Below are 24,317 nucleotides of genomic sequence, written 5' to 3'. Positions count from 1 at the left end.
TAGTACTTTAGACAGTGTGTTACTGGCATAGAGACGAATAGACCAGCAGAATGGAACACAAAACCTGTATTTATATTCATTGCATATATGGAAATTATAATATCTCACACAAAAGTACATTCCTGAAGGATTAAAGATTTAAATATGAAAGATACATTTAAAGCAGTAATGCTGATGGTCAGCCAGCCTAACCCTTGCAGCATGCTTACTGCCTACCCAGCATTGTGTGGGGCCCGTTGCAGATGATGATGTGTTTGTCATCACCCAGAGATAGGAGCTGGGTGTTGTTGCTCTTTACAGATGAGAAGACAGGATCCCAGAGAGCTAACTGCCCAAGCTCATGTCACAAGTGAGTGGCTGGTCTGTTCAATCGTATGCTGTACGACCTCAGAAAAGAAAGGAGGATATCCTTGTGGTATCAGAGAAGGCAAGAATTTCTCCAAACACAAAAGCAAAACCATTGACGAGAAAATTGACATTGAAATCAAGAATTCACTTCATTAAAGAAAACCATAAAGAGATAAAACACAGACTGAGAGGATATTTGGCACACCTACATAAAAGATTTGTATCCTCAGTGTGTAACAATGAGTCAGAAACAGGACAAATAATCCAACTGAAAAATGCACAAAAGCAATGAACAGAAGAAACACAAAAAGCCCATAAACAGGAAAGCATTTAACTCATTTAATCAAGGAAAACCATAGTGAGGTAATACTGGCGGATGAGGTAGAGGAAAGTGAAAATTAGGCCTGATAATACCAGTATTGAAATGATATAGGTAATAGAAACTCTTAGGCAGTGTGGGTGGGAGTAGAAATTGGCGTACTTGAAAGGCAATCTGACAACGTTCTAGAGTTGAAGACATGTGATCCCGCAATCCCTCTACATACGTCTGATACCCAGACTGGAACAAAGAAAGGTTTGTCATGTGCACAAAGAGAGATTCCCCAGAATTTCCAAAGTGATATCCCTCATGATGACAAAAAATCAGAAGCAGCCTAAATATCTGTCACCAGTAGAGTGGATAAATAATTTCCTAGTCCTAAAATCACAATGAAAATTAAACTACTCATATCAGCTTGGAAGAACCTCACAAACATGAGATTGCTCAAAGGAAGCAAGTTATGGTATATGGTATGAGACCATTTATACAGTGGTAGACACACATACATATGTAATGAAAATATAAAGTTTCTGGAGGAAGAGGGAAGTTATGGGGAGAGTTACACAAAGGGAGTTAATACGTAGGTTGTGGTTTATTTCTTAAGCTGGGTATTAGTTATGTATTTTTTATGCCTTTTAAAATATTAAAGATTGAATGGATATGAAAATTCTCCATGTTTAATGATAGCTTTTTGGAAAAAACTTTTGAGGATCCTTTTGCGTCTTTTTCCTGACTGGCAGTAAATCTGTCATCTAATGAGATCTTGAAATGGATAACTCAGAAAAGTGTGACGATAGAGTATTGGGGATGTTACTTTGATTCTTACCTCAAAATTGAAGGCCTTATGCTTTCCGTATGTTTTTACTTAAACCACTCTACAGTTTGTTTGAGTTGTTTTTAGGAGACGGTATCATATAAAACCAGTTATTACCAAATGGCTGTTCTAAATTGAGGGGTACTGTTAGTAACCAAAGTTAGCTTCCAACCAAAATGTTAACTTCCTACATCAGGACATTTTAGAGGGAATGTGTATTCTATTTTGATGTCGTTGATGTGGAAAATTATTCTTCCTGAAAGAATACACATTCATACATGTTTCCCCTTTCTCTATGGGTGTAGCCGACTTCACATTTGATTAACATGGTAATACTGAATTTGCAGTCTCAAGGGCTCCCTGGCTTATTTGAATTAACTTTTTTCAAAGGTGCACGCCCCAAGTTTGGACGCCGACACAGTATGGAAAACATGGAACTTATGAAGTTAACACCAGAAAAGGTTGGCAGTTTTACGCTTTAAATTTTTTGAACTGTTATAATAAAAATCTAAGTAACTTTTAACTTAAATGAAATAATTTAAATGTCTTTTCCTATATGGGTATCCCTTGAACATTTTCCTTTAAGCAAAATTAGAAAAAAAGTACCGTGTGAAAAGAACGTGTACAGTGTGCTGCCATTGGTGTATATATATCCTTTGTTGATGCATAAGACACTTCTGGAAGAATATGTAAGACACTTGCTAACAGGGATTACCTCTGGGAAAAGAGTTGGCATCTGGGTTAGGAGACAGATACTTTATACCATTTTGAACTGTTTGAATATTTTACCATGTACATGCACTGCTTTGTATTTTTAATTAAGATAGGAAAATCTAAAAAGAATTAGGAAGCTTTTCTTTTTTCCAACTAAATAACAGCAACTTTATTGGCAAGAGTAATGATAGTTATTCAAACTAGCTTTTCTAGCTTCTTTTTTTGAAAATCATTTTTTAAAACTAACAAATAACTTTTCAAGATGCGTCTTCTCTAAGCCCCCCCCCCCCTTTTTAAGTAGCAGAGAAGGGACTTTATAATTGGAAAAAGGTTATTGAAGAACAAATCTAGGCTGCCTTTTTCCAGGTCCTGTTATCTTGGTTTTACAATGTTAAAGTATGCTCTTATTCTTTTATGGTGTATTCTTTTAAAACACTTTTTATAGAATATGTTCATTATAACAACTGTGGAAAATTCCAAAAGGGAAAATCAAATTATCAGTAATCCTACTTCCCACTGGTAACTAAAATCACTATTTTGGTATTTATTCATCTCGCATTTTCATATGCAGGATGTTGATGTGGAAAATTCTTCTTCTTAAAAGAATACATTCTTCTTAATACAACCACATTATAGTTACTATTTTATAATGCATAGTAATATATCAGCATCTTTCCATGTCATTAGTCTTATTTTTGAATATTGACATTTTTTATGTAAATACTCTTCATAAGACCAGTATCTGACTGATTTGAACTTATATCCAACATTTTTTCATTCCAAACAGAGTTTTGTTTTTTTTTTTTTAAATGCTTTTTTATATTTTGGGGCTGCACCCATGGCATGTAGAAGTTCCCATGGACAACACTGGATCCTTAACCCACTGAGCCACCAGAGAACTCTTACAGAGTTTTTTGTGGGTTTTTTTTTTTAATCTTCGGAAGGACTTGTGATGTCCCTGAAATATTTACCTCTTATCTTTTGAGTGGTTCTCAAATCCATTAAATCTATAGATTATTTAATAAAATAAAACAGAACACAAAAATCTTTTAAGTCAATTTAGGTCTCTTTCCTTCTTCGAGTGGGTAGGAACTTAGAGATAAGCAGCAAAATGAATTTGGTACATCTGTAGTGGTACTAACAGTAAATTCCATGAGAAGCTGACCAGATTCAACTCTGTAATTTTCCAACAGCCAAATGATGATAAAGCTTTATCTCTAATTTAAAATATGTTTAAGTGGAATTACTTCTTTGTGATGATTTTTTTCTTCATAATCAGGTCGAAGAGTTCAGTGTAGTTTTATCATCAGAAAGTTTTAATAGTTTTAGATTTTTTTTTTTAAGAGTTAAAAATTCTACATACATCCCAAACTTCCAGTTGTAACAGATTTTTAAGTAACTCACATCAGGAATAAAACTTCAGCTCCTTCTCTGACCAGAGTTTATTTTTACAGGCTTTTCACAAACTTTGTTTTCTTTTTTCTTGTTTGTAGGTTTTTAAAGCCTCCGTTTTAATATTTTGATGATGAGCAGTCAACAGTATACATTTGGTACAAGCTGTTGAAAATAGTGAGATATACTGGCAAAAAAGGAAATTATTAAGAGATCTAAGCCACCCCTCTCCCCATTACTACATTATGGCAGGTTGTAGCCTTGGTATTCTTTTTTTCATGTCCTCCTTTCCACTTATAATTTTGTAGGTACAAAACTGGAACAGTGAAATTCTTGCTAAACAAAAACCTCTTATTGCCAAACCTTCTGCAAAGCTCCTCTTTGTCAACAGATTGAAAGGGAAAAAATACAAAACGAATTCCTCCACTAAAGTTCTCCAAGATGCCAGTAATTCCATTGACCACCGAATTCCAAGCTCTCAAAGGGTATGTTTAAAATAAGTGTTTGAGTGTTGCATTTCGCATATTTCCATGTTATTTTTTTTTAATATTCACACTGGATTTTTATAATTATTAGAGATTCAATATAAAATAGCTTTGTATTCAAAGAAGTCTTTTGGATTTTCCTATTTTATATTCTTCAAAGCTAGAGACTATAATTATTCTCTTCATAGATAAGTTGCTCTACTACTTTTGACAGGAATCATTTCTTTGTTTTAGGTCACTGTTTTTTGCAAAAATACTACTTTTTATTTCACCGCAGTGTCTCCCAGTGAAATTGTCCTCCATTCAGCTTAGAAGTCAGAACAAATTAAATTCAGATGGTCAAGGATTTTTAAATGCTAATTTAAAATGAAGAGTGTCTGCAAGCATCAACTTCTATTTATTATTAAAATTATAATAAGAGTTAAAAATGATTTTGATGAAAGGTGGGCATAAGAATCAGGTTATTAAATATAACAAAACAGGTAGAAGTTGAAAAATACCATGTGGTTACTGGTAAGGACCAGGGATAATGCTAGTCTAGCTACCCCACACTCTGCTAAAAATGTCAAAATAAATTACAGATACTTAAAATTATCAAGTCCATTTTTCAAGCAGTGAGAACTTTTGGAAAAATTGTTTTTCTTTTATTTTTTGAACAGATTTCTGAGGTCCTCTTTTCAGCATTCCATTTCTACCCACACCCTTGTAGTGAGTGTCCTTTGCCTTAATTTTTATCCTTTTTTTACACTGTTCTTACGCATGTATGACTAACAAAGGAAACACTAAATTACAGGGTACATAACAATAGCCCAGGGAATATTTTTGTAGATTTAGAGCAGAACTGGAAGGCAAACCTTTGTTCAAGGCTTAGGGTCTTAACTAAGCCCACTTAGCCCAACTGAAAACGTTCGTGTATTTGGAGGCTTAATGTGTTTTTGATGTTCAGAACTTTGAATTAGAGGTTTTTTGCCCCTGTGGAAAAAAAGGTTTTTTGTTAGTGATTAATGTACTTGACTATAGCTTATGTACATACTTATCATTCCCAAACCTCAAGCTGAACAAGTTAAAAAATTGCACACTCTTGGAGTTCCTGTCGTGGCGCAGTGGTTAACGAATCCGACTAGGAACCATGAGGTTGTGGGTTCGATCCCTGGCCTTGCTCAGCGGGTTAAGGATCTGGCATTGCTGTGAGCTGTGGTGCAGGTTGCAGACGTGGCTCAGATCCCACGTTGCTGTGGCTCTGGTGTAGGCCGGTGGCTACAGCCCTGATTCGACCCCCTAGCCTGGGAACCTCCATATGCCATGGGTGCAGCCCAAGAAATGGCAAAAAGACCAAAAAAAAAAAAAATTGCACACTCTCAAGCCCTCCTATTTCCTTATTTCAGTTAGAGGGATGCCCTGTACACTACACGGTCATTCAAGCTAGAACCCGGGTGTCGTTTCAGACTCCCTCTCCTACGACCACATCTAGTTAATCCCTCTAGCCCTCAGATCTGTCCCAACCACCACCTCTCCCTTTTAAAAAAGAAAATCTCTGCTACTGTGTCTTAGTTCTCATATACTGCTTCATCTCTTACCCAGGTTTCTGGACCAGGCACCTGATCTCTCTTCCTGCATTTTTAACTCCTCCAACTCACTGGAAGGGCTAGTTCTATTTCTGTATAAAACTGCTTAAAACTGACTGTGACCGGTGCTCCTCTCATTTCACAAAGGAGAAGTCTTAACTTGTTGGCTTGTCACACAGATGCCTTGTTTTGGCTTTTTCCCCTCCTCTTCACCACCCCTGCCTACCCTTCAGTTCACTATCTCCTGACCTGCAAACCTTTGGAACTGCGTGTTAATCAGTAGGAAGCATCCTTACCCTGCAGATATTTATTCAGTCTCCAGGAACTGACTCAAATGTCACATAAGGTGCTGCTATTTCACCAAAGAATTACGCCATTCTCCCAAGGCTCCCAACATTTTGTATATATGTACTTCTATTATAATACTGTCATTATGAAAAATAAAATAATTACTTTTATTAAACATTATATTTGGGGAGTTCCGTCATGGCCAGCAGTAATGAACCCGATTAGTATCCATCAGGATGCAGGTTAGATCCCTGGCCTTGCTCAGTGGGTTAAGGATCTGGCTTTGCTGTGGCTGTGGTGTAGGCTGGCAGTTATAGCTCTGATTCAACCCCTAGCCTGGGAACTTCTATATGCCACAGGTGCAGCCCTAAAAAGAAAAAAAATAAAAATTGAATTTGTGATTTTCGTTTTGAAGCTTTCCAAATAAGGTATAATATGTACCCCTCTGTCTCAAATATTTATTTGAAGTTTATATTTTTTTTGGATCTTAAATCTTTAAATATTATAAAAGACCTTAGAAATTACTATGCTAAGAAAAAAATACATGCTTTCTTACTTGGTTTATCAGTTCTTAGATTAAATTCTGTTGTAGAATCTTAGAACTGAACTTTAAGCCTGGGGTACATGCCTGTATCACTAATATTTACATAATTCATTCAGTATCTGTAGCAATTCCCCTGAATCTGAGGTACATTTATTTAGCTTAAGAAATACAAGGATTTGGAGTTCCTACTGTGGTGCAGTGGGATCGGAAGTGTCTCAGGAGCGCTGGGACGCAGGTTCCATCCCGGCCCCCACAGGGGGTTGAGGATCTGGCATTGCCGTAGCTGCACCTTAGGTCACGACTTCGGCTCAGATCTAATGCCTGGCCCAGGAACTCCACATGCTGCAGGATGGCTAAAAAAGAATTTTTAATATACAAAAATTAAAAAATAACTAGAAATATGTGCTTAGTTTTGGCCATGCCCATGGCATGCATAAGTTCCCAAGCCATGGGTCAAACCCATGCCACGCAGCAACCCGAGCCATGGCAGTGACAACACCAGATCCTTAACCCTTGAGCCACAAGGAAACTCTTAGAAATGCTTTCAATTTTTTTGTTTTTAAGTTAAAATTTTTTCTTATTGAGATATAATGGACATACAATATTAGTTTCAGGTGTACAACATAGCAGTTCAACATTTGTATACATTATGAAATGGTCACAATAAGTTTAGTTACCATCTGTCACCTTACGAAGTTAGGTGCAATATGATTGCCTAAATATAGCTCTTGCCTGAATGTTTTCTTCTTGCTTCTCTCATCTGTCCCACCTAGTAAGATTTTTGCGTCTCCACCTCACCTCTTCTTTTAGTGTCTCCCAGGAGTTATAAATGATGACTAGAAATCATCCATGTTTTTTGTGTGGTTTATATTTTGCATACCCATTATCTTTTTTTTTTTGTATTATAGTTGATTTTTATTGTTCTGTCAGTTTCTTCCATACAGCAAATGACCCAGTCACACATCTACACTCTCTTTCTCATTATCTTTCATCATGTTCCATCACAAGTGATTGGACAGAGTTCCTTGTGCTATACAGTAGGATCTCATTGTCTATCCATTCTAAATATAACAGTTTGCATCTGTTAACCCTGAACTCAGTACATCCCACTCCCCCCACCCCCCTTTGCAAGGTCAAGTCTGCTGTCCATGTCTGTGAGTTTGCTGCTTTTTTCTATATGTTCATTTGTGCCTTTTTTTTTTTAATTTTTAGGGCCACACCTGCAGCATATGGAGGTTCCCAGGCTGAGGATCAAATTGGAGCTTCAGCTGCCAGCTGATGCCACAGCCACAGCAATGTGGGATCTGAGCCACATCTGTGACCTACACCACAGCTCACGGCAATGCCGGATCCTCAACCCACTCACTGAGCAAGGCCAGGGATTGAACCTGCATCTTCATGGATACTAGTCAAGTTCATTACTGCTGAGCCACAACGGGAATTCCTTTGTGCCATATTTTAGATTCCACATATAAGTGATATCATGCGGCATTTGCATTTCTCTTTCTGACTTACTTTACTTAGCATAAGAATCTCTAGTTCCATCCATGTTGCTACAAATGGCATTATGTTGTTCTTTTTTACAGCTGTGTAGTATTCCATGGTGTATATTTGTACGGTTGATGTCAGAGAATCAGCTGTTTACTGTGTTTACTGTCTTCTTAATCCAATCATCTGTTGATGGACATTTAGGTTGTTTCCATGTCTTGGCTATTGTGAATAGTCCTGCAATGAACACAGGGGTACATGGTATCTTTTTGAATGGTAGTTTTGTCTAGATATATGCCCAGGAGTGGGATTGCTGGATCATATGGTAGTTCTTTTTTTTTTTTTTTCTTTCTCTTTTAAGGGCTGTACCTGTGGCACATGGAAGTTCCCAGGCTAGAAGAGACTGAATTGGAGCTGCAGCTGCCAGCCTACACCACAGACACAGCCACACGGGATCCAAGCCACATCTGTGACCTACACCACAGCTCATAGTAATGCTCTATCCCCAACCCACTGAGTGAGGCTAGGGATTGAACCCGATTCCTCATGGATACTAGTCAGATTTGTTTCCCCTGCACCACAACCAGAATTCCAGTAGTTCTGTATTTAGTTTTCTGAGCAACCTCCATACTGTTTTCCGTAGTGGTTGCACCAGTTTACATTCCCACCAACAATGTAGGAAGGTTGTCTTTTCTCCACACCCTCTCTAGCATTGGTTATTTGTAGACTTACTAATGATGGCCATTCTAATCAGTGTGGGGTGGTACCTCATTATAGTTTTGATTTGTTGAGCATTTTTTCATGCGCCTGTTGGCCGGCCATCCATATGTCATCTTTAGATAAATATCTATTTAGGTCTTCTGCCCATTTTTCAATTGAGTTATTTGTTTTTTTGCTGAAGAGGTGTATAAGTTGTTTGTTTAACTTGGAAATTAAGCCCTTGTTGGTTGAATCATTTGCAACGGTTTTCTCCCATTCCTTAAGTTGTCTTTTCTTTCTTTTTTATGGTTTCCTTTGCTGTGCCAAAGCTTGTAAGTGTGATTAGGTCCCATTGGTTTATTTTTGTTTTTATTCCTATTGCCATGGACAACTGGCCTAAGAAAACATTTGTACGGTTGATGTCAGAGAATCAGCTGTTTGCTATGTTCTCGTAAAGGAGTTTTATGGTGTCTTATGTTTAAGTCATTAAGCCATTTTGAGTTTATTTTTGTGCATGATGTGAGGGTGTGTTCTAGTTTCATTGAGAAATGCTTTTTACTGGTGGGATTGAGATAACTTTTTATTTCTAAGTGATCACCATCTTGTGTAAAGAAAATGTCAATTTTTAATCTTCATTCTTTGCCATTTGCATTTGAGGTATATATGATACTGTTTGATAATCTAAGGATAATGCTGGAACATTTAGATTTTTATCTCAATATTTTAGATCAGTGCAGATACTATTGGAGATGAAGGGTTCTTTGACCTGTTAAGCCGATTTCAAAGCAATCGGATGGATGATCAGAGGTGCTGCTTACAAGAAAAGAACTCTGGATCAGCTTCTACAGCAGCTTCTTCCACTCCCCCCAGAATGATGCTAAAAAGTAAGTTATCTGTGCCTTTCGCACATTTTAACATTCCCTTTGATATTCTTGTGATTTGTTTCTGGGAATTTACTTCTCATTATAGGAGGTACAGTAAATGAACTTGAATCCAGGTATAGCTGAAATGCTGGTATTTGTACAGTTTAAAACAGGTTTTGTTTCATTTGCCCTAAATTCACCTGTATTTCTAGCCCAGTGCACTTTCAAATAACTGTATCATATTGTCCCCCAAGTTTCCTAGGGGGTTGGGAAAAAAAAATCTAACTTTAAAAAATAAAAATGAGAAAAAATTACCATTCTGCAAACCTTATGATTACATATAAAATGCATATGCTTCATATGAGGATTAAAAAAGAAAAGCTGAGTTGTTCCTGTTGGGGCTCAGCAAGTTATGAACCCAACTAGTGCCCATGAGGATGTGGGTTTGATCCCTGAACCTAGGTCAGTGGGTTAAAGATCCAGCATTGTGTGAGCTGTGGTATAGATCACAGACACAGGTCGTATCTGGCATTGCTGTGGCTGTGGTGTAGGCGGACAGCTCTAGCTCTGATTCGACCCTTAACCTGGGAACTTCCATATGCTGCAGGTGTGGCCCCGAAAAGGAAAAAAACAGAAAAAAGAAAAGCCAAGAGGGACTGAAGAGAAACCCATGGCTTTGGTTGAAGCTAAGGCTTGCCTGAGCCTTAGAAAGATCTAAAATGGGCTACTTCAATTTTTCTTTTTTTTAGAGGTACCTGAAGACTTCCTCTGCTGTCCACCAAGACTTGCCAGCAGCACTTAACTCTAAATTTAGTTAGCTAAATGTCCTATCTAGGGCACGGACTAAAACTACTATCCTGTTCATCGTGGTTGAAGAAATTATGTAAGAAAAACTATTTACCCTCTGAATTCCAGCCCCATATCTTGGAGAGTTAGATATTGAGTGGCATTAGATAAAGGGAAATACAGTCAAAAAATGACTGCAGGACCATCTGAAGCCACAATTCATTCTTCCCTCCCCACCCATCCAGTCTGGCCCCAGCCTAGCAGTGACTCTCAGTGACAGAGCTAAAGCAGGAAGGCAGGGAGGGTGTGGGGACTGAACAAGGCAGAAGGGAATTACGTGAATATAATAAATTGTTTGTGATGTTTGGATTTTTTCTCCATTCCTAGCGCCCTCTGCTTCCGTGGTGTCCCCCAACACAGATGAGTTTTTAGACCTTCTCGCCAGCTCACAGAGCCGCCGTCTGGATGACCAGAGGGCCAGTTTCAGTAACTTGCCAGGACTTCGTCTGACGCAAAACAACAATCAGTCACTACTTGGCCACCTGATGACTAAGGACAGCAAAGAGCCTGACGAAGATTTCTTTGACATCCTTGTAAAATGTCAGGTATGTCTCCCTATTTTTGTCATTCTGTATGTGGCTCAGATGTTGTTGAGAGCTTTGGCAGTATCCTGTGTTATACAGTATTCAGTATTTTGGCAGGATTCTAACTTGGGAAAGGTTCATTTGTTATTAGGGAGGCAATCAGTTGATTATTCAGGGATCTGGGGGACACTGTAGCTCCCTTGTGGAAGCTTCTTTGTGTTCCTTCCAGCTAGTGAGCTGAGATGTTGCTGAGGTCTCCCTCTGAGCTGTGGTGTTCAGGTGGCTAGTAGGAAAGAGCCCCTCTTTTCTGAATTTCAGGTTAGCATCAGGAGAAACCTGTGATTCATTTGTAGCAAGTCCCCCTGGGGCCCTGCGCAGACACTTACCATTTGGGAGGAATGTATGTATCGACATAGCTCTCATATTTTAGCTGTTTTAATAATTATTAGCCACAGTGGGTAAGGAATGTCTCAAATGGCTTGGACAGGGCCACGAGAAAAATGCTTATTTTCACTAAAAGGAGACATTTCCTGTGCCTGACCCTATTATGTCTCAGTTTTCTCATTTATACAAAAATGAGATGGTGATAGCTACTACCTTCCTCTCATTCATTCAACAAAAAAATTATGAACACCTGTTATGTTCCAGACACTATTCTAGACTTTGGGGATACACTGCTTTTTCAAGGACTACACTTCAATGGGAGAGACAATGAGTAAGAGCATGTATGTTATAAGATAGTGTTTATAGATACACAGGTAGGTAGGTAGTATGTGTCAGGTACTGATACCTGTGATAAGGAAAATTAAAGCAAGATAAAGAGGGAGTACCCATCATGGCGCAGTGGTAACAGCTCCGACTAGGAACTGTGAGGTTGCAGGTTTGATCCCTGGCCTTGCTCAGTGGGTTAAGGACATGGCGTTGCCATGAGCTGTGGTGTGGGTCGCAGATGTGGCTCAGATCCCGCATTGCTGTGGCTGTGGTGTAGGCCGGTGGCTACAGCTCCCATTAGACCCCTAGCCTGGGAACCTCCATATGCTGCAGGAGCAGCTCAAGAAAAGGCAAAAAAAAAAAGGGGGGGGGGGCAAGATAAAGAGGTAATGAATAACCAGGGGTGGTAATGGTTGTGTCTAAAGGAGTGTCTGTTTTAGACGTGGTGGTCAGAGAAGACCTTTCTGGATTGACACTTGAACAGAGGCCAGAATGAGGTAACCTGGTCAGCTATGTGAATATTTCCTGAAAGAGCAGTACCTGCAGACACAGCAGGTCCCCTGTGAGATATGGAGTTTTAGCAGGTTCAAAGGAATGGCATGGTGGCCAGGGTGACAGGTGTAGAGTGAGTAAAGGGTAGAGGAAGGGGGACAGGATGGTCAAGCTGTCAGGGCCTAAAGCACATAGGCGCCTGTAGGTCATGATGAGGTCTTGAGTTCCAGGTGTTGATAGCAAGACATTGGAGGGTTCTGGGAGATCATCCTGGCGACTGTTGAGAGGATGGAGTGGCACAGGGTGCTAGTAGGAAAAGCAGCTAACGTGGTAACCAGGCAAAAAATACTGGTACTTGAACTAGTGTGGTGTGAGTGGTGATAGATAAGAAGTGGTCAGAAGAGGGATATACTTTGAAATTATGGTTGGTTGGCAAGAGTTATTAGTAAACTGGATGGAGGGGAGAATCAAGGGTGATTCCTATCTTTTTGGCTTGAATAACTGAGTAAATGGATAATGTCATTTACTGAAATGGAGAAGACTAGGGGAAATTTGGGGTACTTAGACATTTCAAGTGGAATGGGCACTGTTAAAATAAAAATCTGGGAGTTCCCGTTGTGGTGCAGCAAAAAAAAAAATCCAGCTAGTATCCATGAGGATGCGAGTTTGATCCCTGGCCTCACTTGGTGGGTCAGGTATCTGATGTTGCCATGAGCTGTGCTACAAAGCTATAGTAATCAAAAGTCCGACAGATGTGGCTCAGATCCTGCATTGCTGTGCTATAGCCTGACAGCTATGGTTCTGATTCAGCCCTTAGCCTGGGAACTTCCATATGCCACAGGGGCAGCCCTAAAAAGCAAAAATAAAAGAAAAATCTGGAGCCCAACAGAGAAGTAACTATAAGAGTCAAGAGCTTGTATCTGGTATTAAAGCCCTGGGAAGAAATTAAAGAATAGATAAGGACTTTCTATCCTGTTCCATTGATCTGTATGTCAACTTTTGTGCTAGTACCATACTGTTTTGATTACTGTAGCTTTGTAGCATAGTCTGAAGTCAGGTACCCTAATTTCTCCAGCTTCGTTTTTCTTTCTCAAGATTGCTTTGGCTATTTGGAGTCTTTTGTGTTTCCATACAAATTTTAAAAATGTTTTGTTCTAAGTCTGTGAAAAATGCTACTGGTAATTTGATAGGGATTGCACTGAATGTGTAGATTGCCTTGTGTAGTATAGTCATTTTAACATTGATTCCTCCAATCCAAGAACATGGTTTTCATTCTGTCTGTGTCATCTTCGGTTTTTTTTATCAGCATCTTAATAGTTTTTGAAGTACAGGTCTTTTCCCTCCTTAGGTAGTTTGATTCCTAGGTGTTTTATTCCAGATAGCTTCACATGCAAATTCTATCTAACATACAAGGAACTTATACCCATTCTTCTTAAACTTTTCCAAAAGATTGAAGAAGGAACACTCCCAAAGACATTCTGTGAAGCCACCATCATGTTAATACCAAAACCAGACAAAGATACTACCAAAAAAGAAAATTATAGGCCAGTATCTTTAATGAATATAGACATAAACATTCTCAACAAAATTTTATCCAACTGAATCCAACAACACATAAAAAAGATCATACACCACAACCAAGTAGGATTCATCCCACGTTCACAAGGATGGTTCAATTGATGTCATATACCCCATTAACAAAAGAAAAGTCAGAATCCACATAATTATCTCAATAGATGCAGGAGTTCCCATCGTGGCGCAGTGGTTAACGAACCCGACTAGGAACCATGAGGTTGCAGGTTCGATCCCTGCCCTTGCTCAGTGGGTTAAGGATCTGGCATTGCCGTGAGCTGTGGTGTAGGTTGCAGACACGGCTCGGATCCTGCGTTGCTGTGGCTCTGGCGTAGGCTGGCAGCTACAGCTCCGATTCGACCCCTAGCCTGGGAACCTCCATATGCCACAGGAGCGGCCCAAAGAAATGGCAAAAAGACAAAAAAAAAATAGATGCAGAAAAAGCATCTGACAAAATTCAACATCCATTCATAATTTAAAAAAAACACTTGTACCAAAGTGGGTATGAAGGGAACATATCAACATCATAAAAGCCATTTATGACAAACCCACAGTCAATATAATACTCAATGGAAAAAAGCTGAAAGTCTTCCCACTAAAATCTGGAACAAGGATGCCCATTCTCATCATTTTAATTCAGCATCATATTGGAAGCCCTAGCCATGGCAGTAAGAGGAAAAAAAATAATAAAATGTATCCAAATTGGAAGAGAAGAGGTAAAATTGTCACTCCATGCAGATGACATGTACTATATATAGAAAACCCTAAGAACGCCACACAAAAACTACTTGAAAAGACTTATATGCTGCAAACGATGAAACATTAATCAAGGAAATTAAAGAGGATTTAAAGAATTGGAAAGATAGCCCATGCGCCTGGATTGGAAAAATTAATATTGTTAAAACAGCCATAGTACCCAAAACAATCTATAGATCCCTATCAATTACCCATGACATTTTTCACAGAACTAAAAATTTATATGGAACCATAAAAGACCCAGAATTGCCAAGGCAGTCCTGAGGGGAAAAAAACAAGCAGGAGGCATAACTCTCCCAGACTTCAGGCGATATTACCAAGCTACAGTAATCAAGACAGTGTGGTACTGGTACAAAAACAGACCTACAGCTCAATGGAACAGAACAGAGACCCCAGAAATAAACCTAGATACCTACAGTCAAAGATTCTTTAAAAAAAAAAAAAAGGGAGGCAAGAATATAAAACAGAAAAAAAGGTCTCTTCAGCAAGCAGTGCTGGGAAAACTGGACAGCTGCATGTACATCAATCAGACTAGAACAGGCCGTCACACCATGCACACAAATAAACTCAAAATGGCTTAAAGACTTAAACGTAAAACAAGACACCATTGGGAGTTCTGGTTGTGGCTCGGTGGGTTACGAACCTGACTAGTAACCATGAGGATGCGGGTTTGGTCCCTGGCCTGGCTGAGTGGATTAAGGATCCAGGGTTGCTGTGAGCTGTGGTATAGATTGCAGACACGGCTTGGCTCCCATGTAGCTATGGCTGTGGTGAAGGCTGGCACTGCAGCTCCAGTTTGACCCCTAGCCTGGGAACTTCCATAGAGTACATAGGCAAAAAACATTTTCTGACACCAGCTTTACAAATGTTTTCTCAGGTCAGTCACCCAAGGAAATAAAAACAAACAAACAAAAAAACCCAGTGGGACCTAATCAAACTTACAAGCAGTGGCACAGCAAAGGAAACCATAAAAAAAAATGAAAAGATAACCCTATGGAATGGTAGGAAATAGTTAGAAATTATGCAACCAACAAGGGCTTAGTCTCCAAATTAAGCAAACAATGCATACAACTCAACAGCAAAAAAACAATGCAATTGAAAAATGGGCAGAAGACCTAGGCATTTCTCCAAAGACAGATGGATGGGCAACAGGCACATGAAAAAATGCTCAAGATTGCTAATTATTATAGAAATGCAAATCAAAACTACACACACGGATTGGAATGGCCATCATTAATAAGACCATAAATAACAAATGCTGGAGAGGGTATGGAGAAAAGAGTACCCTCCTACACTGTTGGTGGGAATGTAGATTGGTACAGCCACTATGGAAAACAGTATGGAGGTTCCTCAGAAAACTACATATAGAATGATCCATCCAGCATCCCACTCCTGGACATATATCCAGACAAAACTATTATTCAAAAAGATACCATGTACCCCGTGTTCAGTGCAGCACTATTCACAATAGCCAAGATATGGAGACAAACTAAGTGTCCATCAACAGATGATTGGATTAAGAAGATGTGGTACATATACACAAATGAACTACTATTCAGCTATAAAAAAAAGAACAAAATAATGTCATTTGTAGCAATATGGATGGAACTGGAGGGTCTCATACTAAGTGAAGTTAAGTCAGAAAGAGAAGGACAAATACCGTATGATAGCACTTAACGTGTGGAATCTGAAATACGGCACAGATGAACCTATCTACCAAAGAGAAACAGACTCACAGACATGGAGAGCAGACTTGTGGTTGCCAAGGGGGAGGGAGAGGAGGAGGGACTGGGAGTTTGGGGTTAGCAGATGCAAACTCTTACGTTTAGAATGGATAAACACTGAGGTCCTGCTGTATGGCACAGAGAACTGTATCCAATCACTTGGGATAGAACATGATGGAGGATAATATGAGAAAAAGAGTATATCTATGTATGTATGACTGGGTCACTTTGCTGTACAGCAGACATTGACAGAGCATTGTAAATCAACTATAATTTAAAAAAAATTTTTTTAAACTGCAATGAGGTATCACTTCCCACCAGTCAGAATGGCCATCATTAAAAAACCTACAAATAGTAAATGCTGGAGAAGATGTGGAGAAAGGGAACCCTCTTACACTGTTGGTGGAAATGTAAACTGGTGCAGCCACTGTGGAAAACAGTATGGAGGTTCCTTAGAAAAGCGAAAAATGAGTTACCATATGTTCCAGCAAAACTATTCCTGGACATCTATCCAGAGAAAACCATTAATTCATAAGATACATACACCCCAGTATTCATAGCAGCACTATTTACAGTAGTAGTGGAAGACATGGAATCAAGCTAAATGTCTGTCAACAGATGAATGGATAACGAAGATGTGGTGTGTGTGTGTGTACTATTCAGCCATAAAAAAGAAGGAAATGATTCCATCTGTAGCAACATGGATGGGGACCTAGAGATTATCATACTAAGTGATTATCAAACCAGTGAAAGGCAAATATCATTTGATATCACTTATTTGTAAAATCTAAAATATGACACAAATGAACTTACAAAACAGAAAACAGACTCACAGACACAGAAAACAAAGGTATGGTTACCAAAGGGGCAAGGGTGGGGGAGGGGTAAACTAGGAGTTTAGGATTAGCAGACACCAAGTACTGCTCACAAAATAGATAACAACAAGGTCCTACCGTATAGCACAGGGAACTATGTTCATATCTTGTAATAAACCATAATGGAAAAGAACAGGAAAAAGAATATGTATGTGTAACTGAATCACTTTGTTGTACACTAGAAACTTAACACATTGTAAATCAACTATACTTCAATTTTTTAAAAAAGGTTAAAAAAAACAAGTGAGGAGTTCCCATCGTGGAGCAGTGGAAACGAATCTGACTAGGAACCATGAGGTTTCGGGTTCGATCCCTGGCCTCGCCCAGTGGGTTTAGGATCTGGGTGTTGCTGTGGCTGTGCTAGCAGCTGTAGCTCCGATTAGACCCCTAGCCTGGGAACCTCCACATGCCGCGGGTACAGCCCTAAAAAGACAAAACAAAACAAAAAACAAGTAGAGGCATTTAGCCGAGATTAGGATTGGAGCATTATAATTATGGGAAAAAAAGTGAAATAGTCAACTTAGGAGAAACCAAAAGCTTACTGACCAGAGAAAACAGGCTTGCTGAGTTGTGCTTGTGGACTCACTTTATAGCTCATGGTCACGGAACTAAGGCTGGTCAGTGCAGTTATCTATTTCTCCAGTCATAACCAGCTGCTTAAGGAGGCAGATAGAAAAATTTAATCAAGGTTGGTATTGCCAGGAGAATAGGATAGAGCAGGAGAAAAATGCCAGGGAGTGATTTTCATAACAGACTTTGGAACCTAGGCTGTATATAAGAAGGGAAGTAAGAAAAAGTGTGAAAGTGAAAAGTGCAGTGGTCTCAGTGGGTTCAAGAAACACTGAAGATACTTAGACACCATCAACATATACAAAGCAAATGAAGTTTTTACAATAATAGTTGGAGACTTCAAGCCCCATGCTCTGTAATGGATAGGACACCCAGGCAGAAGAAAGAAGAGAGAGGATTTTAACAACCCAATAAACCAACTAGATCTAACAGATTAGAACATACACAACAATAACAGAATACACATTCTCAAGTGTTTATGGGACATTCTCCAAGACGACCATTTGTTAGGCCACAAATTAAGTCTCAACAGATTTTAAATGGTAGATATCATACAGAGTATCTTCTCCAACTACAAGGGGATCAAGTTAGCAGCAACAGAAGGAAAACTAGAAAATTCACAAATTTGTGGAAGTTAAACAACCAATGGGTCAAGGAAGAAATCAAAAGGGAAATTGGAAAATACCTAGAAACTAATGGAAATGAGAACACAATTTACTAAACGTGCAATTACACAGTTTACAGGATGCAGTGAAGGCAGTGTTCAGGAAATCTATAGCTATAAACGCTTATATTATAAAAGAATCAAGCATGCAAATCAACAGCCTAACCTTACAACTTAAGGAACTAGAAAAAGAACGACAAACTAAACCTAAAACTAGCAGAAAGAAGGAAATAATAAAGAGTAGAGACATAAAATAGAGAACAGAAAAACAGAGAAAGTGATCAAATTCACATGTTCATTTTTTTTTCCCAGAATTATTGAAGGCAAATGTGTGAAGAAGGCCAGTTTAATAGTTAACCTTAATTTCCTTCCAATTTTTTTTTGTCTTTTTGCCTTTTCTAGGGCCACTCCCGCAGCATATGGAGGTTCCCAGGCTAGGGGTCCAATCAGAGCTGCAGCCGCCGGCCTACGCCAGAGCCACAGCAACGTGGGATCCGAGCCGCGTCTGCGACCTACATCACGGCAATGCCAGATCCTCAACTCACTGAGCAAGGGCAGGGACCGAACCAGCAACCTCATGGTTCCTAGTCGGATTCGCCAACCACTGCACCACGACGGGAACTCCCACATGTTCATTTTTTTAAAAGATCCCTAAAATTGACAAACTTTTAGCTATACTAAGAAAAAGAGAAGGCTCAAATTACTAAAATTAGAAATGAAATTACTAAAATTAGAAACTACCAATTCTACAGAAATAAAAAATTCTAGGAGAAGGCTATGAATGATTGTATGCTAACAAGCTAGATACACACATCTTAATTGATAAAGAAAAAGCATTCAACAAAATTCAGTACATTTTCATGATTTAAAAAGAAAACAAAGTAGGAAAGTAGGAAACCACCATGACATAATAAAAATCATTTATGAAATATACCCACAGCTGTCATCATACACAGTGGTGAAAGACTGAAAGCTTTCTTTAAGATCAGGAACAAGACATGGATGCCTCACTTGGCCATTTATATTCAACATAGTCCTGGAAGTTGCAGCCAATTAGGCAAGAAAAAGAAACAAAAGGCATCCAAATTGGAAAAAAAAGAAGTAAAATTATCTTTTAGAGACCACAGGTCTTATATGTATAAAATCCTAAAGATTTCTCTCTCTCTCTCTCTCTTACACACACACAGTTAGAACTAAGAAAAATCAGCATTTAGAAAACCAACGTCCAAAATCAGTTGTGTTTCTATACACTAATAATAACAGTCCAAAAAGGAAATTAAAAAACCAATTCCACTTACAAAAGCATCAAAGAGAATAAAAATACTTAGGAATTAGCCGAGAAGGTAAAAGAGTTATGCAATGAAAACTACAAAATATTTCTGAAAGAAATTTAAGATGACATAAATCCCATGTTCATAGATTAGAAGACGTAATATTGTTTAAAAAGTCAGTACCACCAAGTGTAATATACACATTCAGTGCAATCCCTATCAAAATTTCAATGAAGCTTTTTTACAGGAAAAAAAAAAAATCCATCCTTAGATTCATGTGGAATCTGAAGAAAACCCGAAGAGCCAAAACAATACTGAACAAGAAGAACAAAGTTGGAGGACTCACACTTCCTGATTTCAAATTTACTACTAATCTACAGTATCAAAACAGTGTGATATCAGCATAATGAAACATCAATGACAGATGAAATTGAATAGACAGCCCAGAAATAAACACTCTCATATATGGTCAGTTTTCAGTGGGCACCAAGTCCATTCATCGTGGAAGGAAGTCATCAACAGTTTATGCTGGGAAAACTGGATATCCACACACCAGAGAATGAAGCTGGACCTTTACCTAGTACCATGTACCAAAAATAACTCAAAGTGGATCTAAATATGGGAGCTAAAACACTATTTAACTCTTGGAAGAAAACTTACGGGAAAAGCTTCATGACTTTGAATTTGGCAATGATTTCTTGGTTATGACAAAGGCACAGGCAACAAAAGACAAATTGGACTTCATGAAAATTTAAGACTTTTGTGCATCAAAGGACACTATCAACAAAGTATTTTTCCAAAATACTTACAAATCATGTAACTGATAAAGATGAATCCATAATATAGAGAGCAACAGCTCAACAACAACAAAAAACCTGATTCAGAAATAGTTAAAGAACCCAAATAGGGAGTTCCCGTTGTGGCTCAGTGGTTAGCGAATCCGACTAGAAACCATGAGGTTGTGGGTTCGATCCCTGGCCTTGCTCAGTGGGTTAAGGATCTGGCATTGCCGTGAACTGTGGTGTAGGCTGCAGACGCGGCTCGGATCCCGTGTTGCTGTGGCTCTGGCATAGGCCGGCGGCTACAGCTCCAATTCGACCCCTAGCCTGGGAACCTGCATATGCGGCCCTAGAAATAGCAAAAAAAACCAAAAACAAACAAAAAAACACCAAATAGATACTTCTCCAAAGAGGATATTCAAATAGCCAATAAGCACAGGAAAAGATGCTTGACACCACACATTACTAGAGAAATGCAAATCAAAACCCACAATGAGAGACCACTTCACACCCATCAGAATGGCTTCTATCGAAACAAACAAAACACAGAAAATAGCAAATGTTGGTGTGGATATGGAGAAACTGGAACCCTTGTGCACAGCAGTGAGAATATAAAATGGTGCAGCTCCTATGGAAAACAGTGTTACACTTCCTCAAAAAATTAGAAATAGACTCATCATATGATTCAGCAGTTCCATTTCTGGGTGTGACGGAAAGCAGAGACACGAACAGATATTGTACACCCATATGCTAGTAGCATTATTCACAGCAGCCAAAAGGTGGAAGCAACCCAAATGTCCGCAGAAAGATGAATGGATAAACACGATGTGGTGTGCATAGACAGTGGAATATTTTCAGCCTTAAAAACACGTTACGGGAGTTCCCGTCATGGCGCGCGCAGCGGTTAACGAATCCGACTAGGAACCATGAGGTCTCGGGTTCGATCCCTGCCCTTGCTCAGTGGGTTAAGGATCCGGCGTTGCCGTGAGCTGTGGTGTAGGTTGCAGATGTGGCTCGGATCCCGCGTTGCTGTGGCTCTGGCGTAGGCCGGCAGCTACAGCTCCGATTAGACCCCTAGCCTGGGAACCTCCATATGCCACGGGAGTGGCCCAAAAAAATAGCAAAAAGACCAAAAACAAACAAACAAACAAAAAACACCATGTTACAACGTGAATGAAACTTAAAGACGTTATGCTGAGAAATAAACAGTCACAAGAAGACAAACACTGTATGATTCCATTCATAAGTTACTTACAGTGGTCCAATTGAGTAGAATGGGTGTTGCAGAGATTGGAGGGGGGGGAAGGGAGTTGTTTAAGATTCAGAGTTGCCATCTTGCAAGGTGAAGAAAGCTCTGGAGTCGGATGGTGGTGATGACTCCACAACACTTTGAATGTACTTGATATTGAAGTGTACACTTACTCGTGGTTAAAGTGGTCAATTGTATGTTTATTTTACCTTAGTTTTTAAAAAAAATGTTTTACTGGAGGCGAGCACTAGGGAGCATACAAGTCAGTGGTCAACGTGGGATATTTCAAGTCACGATTTCAAAGATGGTGCCAGTACTGAGAGTGGCTGTCTGGCCTCTGACTGAGAGCTAATGGATGCGGCAGAGGGTAAGGAAGAGAACACCGGAGGAGAGGAGGGCTAGGGACTGAAGTGCCTGCTGTTGGATGAATCAGAGGACAGTGAAATGACTAAGAATTGAGTCAGCAGAGGTGATGAGTGAACCACGGGAGTGTGTGGAGGCACGTCAGTGCGCGGCACCTAGTGTCGCAGCGAGCGCTCGGCTGCACCGAGTGCTGTGAGCTAGAATACCAGCCACTATGCTGTGTCTACACCGTAACTTTTAAGTGCTTTTATCTTTCATTTGATCATAAACATCTCTAACGCACTTCTAAAATAAGTTAGAACTTGAGGGAAAAATTCTGGGCTATTTCCTTAACAGATTTAAAATGCGTAAGACAGGGGTAGGCAGACTTTTTTCTGTCAGGGCCGGAGAGAAAATTATTTTAGGCTTTTGAGGCCCCATGGCCTTTGTTACAACTGCTCAACTCTGCCACTGTCGTGGGCAAAGAGCCACACACAGTTCGTAAACAAATGAGCATGGTGTTGAAGTGAAAATGACACACTATTAACAAAACCATTGGGCAGCAGGTTACAGTTGCTGATGCTTGGCTGAAGACAGCACTTATAAGGTAGTGATCTAGGGGGTTTGTACCTCGCATTATATTCCTAAGGAGCTGGTAAGTTGTATTTGACGCCTTTTGGGCTAATCTTGCACACAGGTGCCTTTGTGTCTTAACTCACCTTACCCAAGTCATCAATCTGTGGCTCTGCATCTACGTAATACTTCTATTCTGGTTATAGAAGTTATTTCAAAGAAAAGAGCCTACTAGGTTTCAGGTCTAAAGACTGGGAAGTAAAAATTTCTAAGCGGCAATCGAGGCTTAAAGCTCCACTTCCCTGTTGTAAAGGCCAGACTGACATACCTGGTGCTCTCCTTCCCTGCAGTATTTGTGTCTTAATCTCGTCCTTGTACATTTGCAGGGCTCCCGATTAGATGATCAAAGATGTGCACCACCACCTGCTGCCACAAAGGGACCGACAGTACCGGATGACGACTTCTTCAGCCTTATTTTACGGTCTCAGGCAAAAAGAATGGATGAACAGAGAGTTCTTCTACAAAAAGATCAAAACAGAGACACTGAACTTGGGCTAAAGGACCTTTTGCAGAGTAATGCTTTGTTGGAACTTAAAAATTCAGGAAAAAAATAAGCCAACCACTAATCACTATGAATATAGTTTTTTAAAGCGACCTTATTTCCTTTCAGAATACTGCAGGGAAATCCAATCCTTTTTTCCTTAAAAGGAGAAATTATAGCACTGTGCTCCAGTTTAAAATGTTTTTAGCGTGATGTAAATATTTAACCTTTATTAGTACTGTATTAATTAACATTCCTCTGGACACTCGCTTGTTTCAGGGTGTGGGTGTCTTAAAAGGTGCTTCATCAACTTTCCGTGATTACTGCTTGGGATTCTGTTCGTTGGCAGCTTGTTATGTTCCTTGACCTGGTATTTGTAACGTAGGAAGCTAAATGAATCTAGACCAGAATTTAATCCTCTTGCTGAGCTAGTATTTTTTACTCTTAACTGACCATGGCATTTTTTTTTACACTTAACCATGGATGTAGTGAGAAATTAGTTTCAGAAAATAATGTACTTGACCAATGTGTAAAAAATTATATAGACTATTAAAAAAGTTAGGTATTTTTCCCACTAAAAAATCTCTATTTTCAACATATTTTTCGGCCAAAGGCATTATAAAAGGAACTCTTAAGAATAAACTTCTTTTAGTGTGGCTTTCGGCTCTTTGTGTAATTTTAAGAAACAAAATCTATTTTTTATATATATAGACAGATATGTAGATCGATACGTGTGTGTGTGTATGTATATATATATATGTATATATATATATAAATTTTTATCTTCCGTTGCCAAATACTGCTGTAAAATTTTTTAGGACCTCACAGTCCAAAAAAAAAAAAGTTCCTTGGTGGCACAGGTTATAAGGATCCAATGTTTGTGGCATAGGCCGCAATTGCGGCACAGGTTCAGTTCCACATGCCACAGGTAAGGCCAAAAATAAATAAACCTAAAATAAAAACCAAAAAACCTCATGTGGCTATGTCAAGAACCCAGGTCACAAAAACTAAGTATCAGAGATGTAGGTTACACCCTCAGTTATCATGAAGCCTCACCCTCCTCTTGCCAGAAACTGAAGGTAGTTTTCAAGAATACATAATGGGATATGACCTAAGTTTAGCAAAAGCAACTCAACAGGGATGGGACTGAGCCGGGCCTGGCCTAAGGCTGAATTGCATAATATAAATGCCCACGCCTGGAACAGGTTGGCAACTCCTTCACCTCTGGTTGCTTCTGATTCTGCACAGCTGGGATGGAGTCTCGGGATCTGGGCCTCTGTCGTAACAATCCTTCAGGTGACTTTGATGG

At 39.3% G+C, this 24,317-nt stretch overlaps 1 protein-coding gene across 3 annotated transcripts in view; it reads left to right on the top strand.

The window, feature by feature from the left end:
* The window catches only part of GPSM2 (G protein signaling modulator 2), a 62,741-nt gene extending 39,659 nt beyond the window's left edge, over positions 1–23,082 (top strand). For 2 of the 3 annotated variants that reach the window (XM_047785140.1, XM_047785139.1), the window contains 5 exons: positions 1,872–1,942; positions 3,896–4,072; positions 9,384–9,540; positions 10,693–10,910; positions 22,854–23,082. In XM_047785140.1, the coding sequence (XP_047641096.1) occupies positions 1,872–1,942; positions 3,896–4,072; positions 9,384–9,540; positions 10,693–10,910; positions 22,854–23,081 (851 nt within the window). In that variant the 3' untranslated portion in view covers position 23,082. Of the gene's footprint in view, positions 1–1,871; positions 1,943–3,895; positions 4,073–9,383; positions 9,541–10,268; positions 10,397–10,692; positions 10,911–22,853 lie in introns of those variants that run through there. The other variant, XM_047785141.1, reaches the window with a different exon arrangement.
* Positions 23,083–24,317: the final 1,235 nt, after the last annotated feature.

Source organism: Phacochoerus africanus, chromosome 6, assembly GCF_016906955.1.
Source record: "Phacochoerus africanus isolate WHEZ1 chromosome 6, ROS_Pafr_v1, whole genome shotgun sequence".
Lineage (NCBI taxonomy): Eukaryota > Metazoa > Chordata > Mammalia > Artiodactyla > Suidae > Phacochoerus > Phacochoerus africanus.
This window is presented reverse-complemented; position numbering and strand designations above follow the sequence as displayed.